Source organism: Agrilus planipennis, unplaced genomic scaffold, assembly GCF_000699045.2.
Source record: "Agrilus planipennis isolate EAB-ADULT unplaced genomic scaffold, Apla_2.0 scaffold20, whole genome shotgun sequence".
Lineage (NCBI taxonomy): Eukaryota > Metazoa > Arthropoda > Insecta > Coleoptera > Buprestidae > Agrilus > Agrilus planipennis.
The window spans coordinates 1,678,989-1,689,375 of NW_020439516.1; the positions used below are offsets into that span (position 1 = coordinate 1,678,989).

A 10,387-nucleotide genomic window follows, 5' to 3' on the forward strand; every position below is an offset into this window, starting at 1 on the left:
CTTTTGAATGCGAAAATAACATTGTTACTGATTAATTGCCTTTTTCTTATTTTAATTTTGAAATTAAATAATGATTTCTCAAAAATTCTTTAATGAATGAATTTGAAACTCATTGATTGATTTATATGAAGAAGGGAGTCAGGCGAGGGTACCCCCTGTATACACACCAAAGACGCGATAAATATCATTAAATACAGGACAACTTTAGGGATATATATACAAGGGTAAAAGATTAGTATATTTAGATTTGCAGATGATATAGCAGCACCTAGCAAGGAAGAGTTAGGGATAGCCTTAAATAATATGGAAGCAGTATTGACAAAACAGTATTGTATGAAAATAAATAAAAATTAGACAAAAATACTGGTATGCAAGGGAAGAAAAAGTAGGGAAAGAGCGATTATAAAGGTAGGGGACGAAAAATTAGAAGAAGTGGCTGATTTTCTTAGGATGGAAAGATCAATAGAGATATTAAATAAAGGATAACGCAGGGTCGAGTCGCTTTCGACAGGATGAAGTGACTTCTATGCTTCTAAAAGTTAAAATTTTTAAAAAGATAAAGGTGTATTTCTGGGGCGCGGCGTTGTACGAGGGTGAAACATGGACAGTGGGCGCAGCGGAAAAGGAAAGGTAATAAGCGTTCTAGACGAATGATGAGGTGACCGTGGATAGGCATAGTTAGAAATGAGGAGGAATTTGAAAGAATAGGAGAACTGTGGAAGTCAATAAGAAATAGGCGAGATAAGTTGGTAGTACACCTTCTCAGTCAGAAAAAACACATAGATTAGATTACTGTTAAGGATGTGGGATGTTTTAGGAAAATGCGAAGATTATCTCACGATAGGAAAAAATGGAGGTGCGTGCCCAACCATTCTTAGGACTTATGACGATAATGATAAAATCTGAAGACTAAAAAATCAAAAATAGATAGAGTTTTATAAATTTTATCGGAAACAAAACACTTTGTTAAGGTACGGAACCCATGCCGTGGTAGTTGATAGCGCGCTGTGCTATTTTTTCTTTTTTATTTTTATTGAATGCCGAATCTTATAGTCATAGACATCTGGTGGGGGTTGATGATACATTTTTGTTTATTTTTGATTTTTTTTCAATAAACATAGGTACCAGCAAATATATTTTCTTATATCTTCACAATCAAACTAAATCGGTGCATGTACTCTTCGTGCAGCCAGCAATAATACACATACAATACATTGTTTTTGGTGACTAACAACACAAAACTCATTAACATTACTAATTAAATATGTACAGTACAATCGTTAATCCACTACGAACGCTAGCTATTAGTTTATAAATAACAATAAACGCATTTTCAATTTGCCAACTTCTGTTTTCCGACAAATCGATAGACGATTGAAATAATTTATTAGCCACTTGGATGTGACATAAGCTAATGAATCAATAAGAAATTAATGCTTATTACATCTTAGTCAATAAACATAATTTTTTATGTGCTCTGAATGGAGTTTTATTTTCAAAATGCAGTAGACACTAGATAGGTGTGAACATCGCGTAACGGAAACCCCTCATAATGTAGATAGAATATTAATAATGATACTATGCCGCTGTATACCGTGAACAAACTAAACTTTCTAAAAATAATCGATATTTCGCCTTTGCTATTACATCATATTTAAAATACCCAACATATTTGGTAGTTCCCTAGCAGATATGTGATTTATTTAAAATACTTGCATTTAAAATGCATATACAAAATAAAAAATACTTATTTTTATTTTGCATTTAAATACTTTTTTCAGAAAAGCATAAATGTATTTTCCATTTGTAAAATGCAAAATACATTTTTGCCGTTAAAACTTTTGCTGGTATCACCAATCAAACATTATAGATAATGATGAATGAAAGTTGCTCACATTGGTCATTGAAGGTATTAGAAGATTAAAAAGGAAACAAAAAGACATTCCATGAATGCCTTCTATTTCTTTAACTGAAGAGAGCCCAAAACATTCTAAACACCTTGGAAATAGATAATCTAAAATATTGGATCAGTATTGTTTTCCGAGTTCAGTATCATAGTCCATGGATTTTTGAAGTTCCAAATTGATATCACCAACTGCCAAATCAGGAAGGAACTACGAAATTCTATGAATTACGAGAAAACAGCCCTCAAAACAATATCGAATTGATATACGTAAAACTGAAAACTACAAAATGTTGTGGTGTGCTAATAAATGAATATAATTCAAAATTCTTAGGAAACGATTCGAAAACATCACTTATCAGATGAACTCAAAACTAAAGAAACTATTGATTCCATTTGTTTCTCTTATTACAATGTGTAAAAGATCAGAAACAAAATGGGGTTGTAAATATTTTGATATAAAATTATTGATGGTGATTTTACATCAATAAAATTATTTGCAACCCTATTTTGGCTCTGATCTTTCACGCTAAGCAAACTATTTTGACATCAGTGACTTTTTTCCAATTAAAACGGTAACAAAGGTAAATACGGAAAGATATAGAAGAATTATTTGTTGCTAAACTGAAGAAACTATAACATAAAGATAGAAAAACTATATCATAATCACTTTAAACAAAAAAATATGAATCATACTGAATCTTCGTAGCTGGTGATATAGTGCAAACACCACTACGAAAGGGAAATCTATTTTGTATTTTACATTTGAAATAACAAATCAAAAAAGTATTTTCATTTTGTATTTAAATACTTTTAAAAAACAATTTTGCACATCTCTAATGAAATAATTAAAATACCGGAAGGTGACGAAAGAGGGAGTTTCCGGGCCACATTCAATAAAATTTAGTTAAGAATCCAATTTAGTAGTTCAGATCTTTTAACAAAGAGTCTAATTCGGCTCAGTCATTTCTTGCTATAAAGACGACAACACAAAAAGGGACTGTATTTATATGTATATATGTAGTGTTGTAGTTTTGTTGTGAAAATATGCGGGACATTATTTTGTGCATTTGTAGTAGTCTCAAAATATACATCGCATTGTATATTTGCCTACCTGGGTTTAGCTTGAGCTGCGCGATCAGCAAAGTACTTGACCATTTTACGAAAATTTATGTCGTTTATAATACAAACTGCGGATAATACGTTAACAAAAAGTTACAAAACGGCATTTGGGCCTCAATGGCCTAACATATGTTCCAATAAAGCGGCAGAAAGCTTTTTGAAAAAGCCCACTCACGCGAAAACGCTTAGATTAGACGCATGCATATAGCAATTGAAAAAAGGTGGCCGTTAGAAACGCAGAAACCCTCGAATAATAAATTTATAGTGCACTATCACACATGCATAGATGAGGACTACTTTTTGTAGGTACCTCATTAGTGGACGAACAAAGGGATGAAAACGACCACGTGAATCTCGACCACTTCAATCCACAATAAAAATAAAATATTAATTAATTAATCTGTTCTTGTATGAATAATCAAAGATTTAACAGAGAAGGGTAGTTATGTTACGTATTACTAGTGTAATAAATTTCTTTCTATATGCAGACGTGGCGAAACAGATTCAGAATTTTGATTGAGGGAGAAGGGGGTGTAATTTGCTAGGTATATCAGAAAACAAATGTATAAAAATGAATAATTTAATATGTGGCATTTATAAAAAGAAGCCTTATCTTTAGCTCCAAAAAAAAAGAGCAATTCCTTCAAGGTATATGCATAAAAAAAGCAAAGGAAAAGGTTTTGCTTCGAGGGATTGCTTTAAAGTAAAAAGTTTTACATAATTTTTATACTTATGAAAAGAAGTATCTCCTCAAAAACTAAAGGATTTGCTTGTAGGTTCACAACAACTTTTCTCGCTCTTTTCAACTTTTCAGTACCTAGCTGTCCAGGCATCACACACACGTAACGTAAAAATTGATGTATTTGTACAACTGTTTTTGTGTTAAAGTCTATCTAAAAGGACTTGTATAAGTAATCTTTAGTTGTGTGGTCTCAGTGTTGTGCTTGTTATGCTGATATTTATGTACAAGAAAATACTACGGACCAAGACTTACAGGAGGAGAATGTCATGTGGTTGGCGCGTATCCCGAAACATGTTGTATAAATTTCCTTGTTATAATAGTTTATAATATTTTTCCTACAAGGGGGTAGTTGGTGGGAAAATTTTACAAATTTGACGTTAATATTAAAGATTGTGGTACTGGGGGTTCGACTTGTAATTGCGGTACAATCGTAAATTAGGCAGAGTTCATATGCTGATTCATTTTTCCGCTGCCACTGCTTTTTGGTTGTAAAGATGTCTATTAAAAATTGAACAGAAAAATTTATAATAGCGGATAAACGACCTTATTGACCCTCCTGTTTTGATTACATGTCTAATAAATCTGTTTTTGAAAACCACTTCTTTCTATTTTGGCAAATTTCTGTTGTCCTCTTCCGTTAAAAAAATTAAATAAGAATTACTGTAATTATTAATGTTCGCGCTTTCGTCAAAGCTTCTTGTCCTCAACACTTCTTCGATTATTGGCGTGGACATCTTCAGGAATTGCTTTTGACCAGTGAAGGTCGACTTTGATTGTGTGAAGGAGAATTCCTGAGAATGTTCTCCACAACAGCAAAGTGACTTTGAGGTTTTGATCAATGCCGGGAGGAAAATATCTGAAGAATTATCAATTACATCTACAATTCTTATATACGAACCCGAGATAAAAATATTCAGTCTCTCAGAGTCTCTGAAAGCAAGACTCTCTGGTGTCGCTGAGAGAGACTGTCAAAAAAACTAGAGTCGCTCACAGAGAGAGATCCTCATTTCGTTTCCAATCTCCGAACGAGAGACTCGAATCTCTGCATTAACAATTTTATCGTTCGAGTCACTCATACAGAGACTGTGAGAAATGCTCTCAGAGACGGTGAAAGACCCTGAGAGACTGGAGAGAAAGGGACGCGATTAATTCCCAAAACTAATATACATTTTTAATAAAATCCCTTGGCGCAGATGCACGCAACATATTATCGATGCCAAAAATTGAATCCATAAACTTTTAATAGATAAACGATTTCTTCTAAATATGATCTGGATGCATTACCCTTTTTTAGATGCAGAAATAAGTTGGCCTTCCGCATTTATATTATAGGTATATTTTGCTGTTACTTTACGTTCTGGAAATGTACCTTCACGTACCCATTATAATAAGGCTCAAGGAAAGAAATAGGTTTAGATACCGTACCTATGTATATGCCGTGAAACGTTCGAAGGCCGCAAAGTTCTGGCGTCGGGACGTCACACGTCGGAGAAAAGAGACCATTTCCCGCCGCTTACCTTATCTCCTCTTTCTGGCTCGGTGGTTCCGCGTATAACGGAGATCGGTGTGTCTTATCTCTTAGTCGGGGACGGCCGTGCCGCCCCCCACCCCTCGTGATGCCAACCCTCTTTCATCCACCCTTCAACAGACAACGAACGACGACTAGCGCGACGCTGATCGTACTGTGGTGTGGCTTCTTTGTAATAACTTCCCTGTGTTTCCCCAAACATATTAAAGGCAGAAAATGTCACCGGTTTAAAAATGGTCGTAAGGAATAATTAATACCGGTCACGCTTCTACTTTTTCGTTTTTTATTTTTTTGAAGTAAAAAAAATGAACCTTTAATGGATAAGAAGGCAGGTATCATTCATTTGAGCATCATCATTATGGTTTTAGTTTTACTAAAGATTCAGAAAGATTTATTACTCTTAAGTTTTTAAGCCAACTGTAAAGTAATATTCACATTCAAAACACTTACTTCTGAACAGTTAGAATTTAATTTCATCATCGTAATGTTCTTTTCGCTTTTCTCGAAAACTGGAACTTCTCGCATCTCTAATAATAATCTAGTTTAGGCGTTCCTTCACCTCTCTTTACTCCTGTTTCTAGTTCTAATGTTTCCAACTGGCTCTTTTCATATCTACCTACGAAGATTCAGAGCTTTTATATTGGTGTTTTCAAAGCTGCAAGGCTCGACATAATAATGATTATTGTCCCTTTACGTTTTCACTAAATAAGGTTTAAGTTGTCCTCTTTATTAGTATCAATGAAGAAACTGATAAATGACAAACTGGTAAAGGCTTTCGCAGCCAGTTGGTGAACTGATACTGTCCTGATTTGGGATTAAAGACCGTCGTCGGTTGTTGGAGTCGCTTCCTGAGGTTTCGTCAACACTAGTGGCTAGCTTGTTCAGAGATGCTTCCATCTGAGATGCTGGATGTAGACTGGACAATCCATCGGAAATGGAAAGGCTTCTGAAGAAGCTCGCCACTCGTGCTAACGAAACGTTAGGAAGCAAATCCAATCGATGATGACCTTTATAGACCCGAATCAGGACAGTATCAATTCAAGCTGATAAGATCTCTTCAAAGTTTTTTAGCTTCAGTTGCCATTTTTAAGTAGACATACTTAATTTCTCCTAGCTCTGTTCTCCCACTTTCTCTAATACCTCCTTAAGTTTAGCCATTTCTACCCACAATATTTTCATCATCCAGCTGTAAGAGCATCGTGTCGCACCTCTACAGGAAAGTTATAGGAACCTTAATCTATGAAGTGAATATCGATATTTAATGACAAAATTTAGTTAACAGGAAAAGACAATAGATGCATAGGTATTATTAGAGGTTTACTCTTCTAAATTTAGAAATACACAAAACAATACGATGTACCTATTAGTTTTACTGTTTTAAAACCCAAATCCAAAATCGGCAAAAGTTACTATTTTTTAATGTTTTTGTTCCAGATTTGGATGGAGTCCATTCCGACGAAACCAATTCAGGAGACAATTCAAACGCTGGATCAAGTGTTGGAGCAGACGACGACCAAGCAAGATTGCGATTGAAACGAAAGTTACAAAGAAATAGAACGTCATTTACGAACGATCAAATCGACAATCTTGAGAAGGGTAAGTAATGACTAATATTCCAATAATAAGTCTAATTTACATAATCACGTATTTACGACAGGAGTTAGAGATAGCTTAAAATGAAATGGAAGCGGTATTTACAAAACAGTATTGTATGAAAATAAATAAAAGTAAAACAAATACTGGAACGCAAGGGACGAAAAAGTAGGGAAACAGCGAATATAAAGATAGAAGACGAAAAATTGAAAGAAGGTATCTAGGATATCAGATGTAAAGTAGAGGATAGTGCAGGGTCAAGTCGCTTTCCATAAAAAGAAGCCACTTTTATGCTCCCGAACGGTTAATTTAGAAATTCGAAATAAAAAAAAATACAACGTCTAATTATACAACACGCTACTGATGTAAAACTTCTTCAAACACACAAACATACCGGGATAGGGGTTAAGGAATTGGTTTAATGGTATTATTTGTACACTATGAATTTAAATTTTACACTACAAATGCCGGAGTTGCCTGTAAGAAAACGTCGCATTGAAGCGCGCTCACTGCTCAAGCGATCTCCACTACGAGACATCCGTTGCATGATTTCGTTACATAGCAACTCGCATGAAACGCACTTACCTTACCGTGCGTAAAGAAGTTTCACTTCAAAAAATTGTTAAAGTGTATGTTTGGAACGCGGCGCTGTACGGGTGCGAAACATGGACAGTGGGCGCGGCGGAAAAGAAAAGATTAGAAGGGTTAGAAATGTAGTGTTACATCTGAATGATGGGGATGCCGTAGATAGAGAAGGTTAGAAATGAAGAGGAATTAGAAACAATAAATGAAGAAAGGATTCTATGGAAGCCAATAAGAAATAGGCGAGATAGGTTGGTAGGACACCTTCTTAGGCATGAAGGTCTAGTCAGAGACATATTAGAGGCAGATACAGAAGAGGAGTAGAAGTTCGTAACTAATTAAGAATGTGATAGTTCTAGTTTTAGGGAAATGCGAAGGATAGGGTTGCCATCCGTCCAGGTTTCCCCGGATTTGTCCTAGTTTAGAGGGCATCCGGGGAGCGTCCGGGGGAGCTTCATTTGTAGTCCGGGTTTAAAAATTTAAAGTCTCAGTACTTTTAAAATTCTCGTTTAAAAAATTAATTTATTTTGTTTAGGTTTCATATTTTTATAAGGTTTTGTTTTCATAACAAAGTATNGTACTTCAAAATTGCGAGTACAAGTTTGGGCCATATTCCACCCATACTCTAAATGCTACTCGGAGTCATACCAAAAATGCAATAATCGATTTATTTTATTTAATTGGCCTAAATTTAATTTTATGTATGGACCTGATTACGATTTCTGTTCCGGACCCTAGATTATTACTTAATACGGGCCATATATTCCAAGGCGTAATATGGGTCGCATCAGAAGTTTGTATACATGGCCGTACTTCAAAATTGCGAGTACAAGTTTGGGCCATATTCCACCCATACTCTAAATGCTACTCGGAGTCATACCAAAAATGCAATAATCGATTTATTAACAAATACCTAGCCCTAGTTGCTTCGATAAAACTGTTCTTTGTTTTTTTGGTTTGAATGAAAACAGTAAGAAAATCTGGCCAATTGCCGCCTTTTCTAAAATCCCCGTCCCTTTTTGTATGAAGCTGTTTCAGTTCCGGTATTTAGTTCAAATTTCTTCCAATTAGCAAAGCCCTTGTCATCTTTATCCGTTCGCCTCGAGAACTGTAAGTAAATGAAACTACCGTATCCGTTTCCTTGCTTTTGTAAACGTTTTGCCGCAAGTGCAAAAGCAAACAGATTAAAGGAGTCGAAGCGGCAACATCTTCAAAGCTTTTGCCTCTGTCGAGGACCCGATGTCGTTCGTTGGTGGTGGTGGTGGTACTGCTCTGATGGTGTTGGTGGTAGTGGTATACATATTTCTGTTCTCTTCTTCGCCTGCTCCTCTTTCTGATCCTTTCTCGCTTCACTCGCTTACGCTAAGGCTTTTGCCAATTACCCATCATAGGAGTTTCCTTCTTTTGCAAAAACTTCAAACGCGCTCCGCTTTTGAACCGACTCATAAAACTCTCTCCTAAGCTGCCCTATATGAATACGTATCTGCTGTTGGCCTTTTGAATAAGCCTTTTCTTTCTTTTTTTCTTAAAACGTCAGGAGTTACTTAAACAGTAAATACTAAAAATCAGCCTTAGGTGTTGGATTCTAATGGTTGTATAAACTATGCTTTAGTTTTGTATGAGAAGACTGTGAACTTAACCAGTTAACGTAGAGAGGTGGTCAATAAAGAATTACGTTTTCTACATGTTCTTTTCACCTTATGACACTGACCATTCATATAAACTAAATTGGAATACAAGAAAGTTTTTAAAAATTAGTAATGATTAAAATGATGAATGAAAGTTGCTCACATTGGCTATTGAAGGTATGAGAAACACAAAAAGGGAACAAAAAGACATTCCGTGAATGCCTTCTAATTTTTTAACTGAAGAGAGCCCAAAAATGTCTAGACTCCTTGGAAATGGATAATCTAAAATATTGGATCGATATCGTTTTCCGGGTTCAATGTCGTGGTCCATGGAATTTTGAAGTTCCAAATTGATATCAGCACCTGCCAAATCAGGAAGGAACTACGAAATTCTATGAATTAAGACAAAACAGCCCTCAAAACAATATCGAATACGCCAACTGTGTAAAACTGAAAACTATAAGACGTGGTATGCTAATAAATGCATATAATCCAAAATTCTTACAAAACGATTCGAAAAACTTCACTTATTAGATGAACCCAAAGCTAAAGAAACTATGGATTCCATTTCTTTCTTTTATTACAATGTGTAAAAGATCAGAAACAAAATGAGGTTGTAAATACTTTGGTATAAAATGATTGATGTTCATTTTACATCAGTAAAATTATTTGCAACCCATTTTTGGCTCTGATCTTTTACGTTAAGCAAACTACTTTGTCATCAGTGCCCTCTATCCGATCAAAACGGGTGACAAAAGTAAATAAGGAAACATATAGAAGAATTATTTGCTGCTGAACCGAAGAAACTATAACATAACGATAGAAAAACTATACTCAATCACTTCAAACAAAAAAATATGAATCATACTTAATTTCTGCAGCTGGTGATATAATGCAAACACCACTATTTATCTAGAAAAACTCCAATATTTAAAAAATGAGCAAATGCCTGTAAGGTTTTCTTAAAAAATATTTTATACTTGTAGAAAATTAAAGAACTAATGATAATTTTCTATCTATTTTTTTTACCATTTTTACTCATCATAAGGTCGTCAGTCCTAAGACTTTCCTATGCTGAGCTAAACTTCGCATTTTCCTAAAACTAGAACAACCCACATCCTTAACTATTTGCGAACACTAATCTAACCTAGGTCTACCTCTACCCCTCCTAACTCCTGTTTCTGCCTCTAATATGTCTCTGACTAGACCTTCATGCCTAAGAAGGTGTCCTACCAACCTGTCTCGCCTATTTTTTATTGACTTCCATAGAGTCCTCTGTTCTCCTATTC

The 10,387-nt window shown here is 35.1% G+C and overlaps 1 protein-coding gene across 2 annotated transcripts in view; it reads left to right on the forward strand.

Annotated features, from left to right (window-relative positions):
- LOC108735059 (paired box protein Pax-6-like) overlaps nucleotides 1-10,387 on the forward strand; it is a 214,492-nt gene that overhangs the window by 194,842 nt on the left and 9,263 nt on the right. For both annotated transcript variants that reach the window (XM_025979263.1, XM_025979265.1), the window contains exon 8: nucleotides 6,730-6,891. In XM_025979263.1, the coding sequence (XP_025835048.1) occupies nucleotides 6,730-6,891 (162 nt within the window). The remainder of the gene's footprint in view (nucleotides 1-6,729; nucleotides 6,892-10,387) is intronic.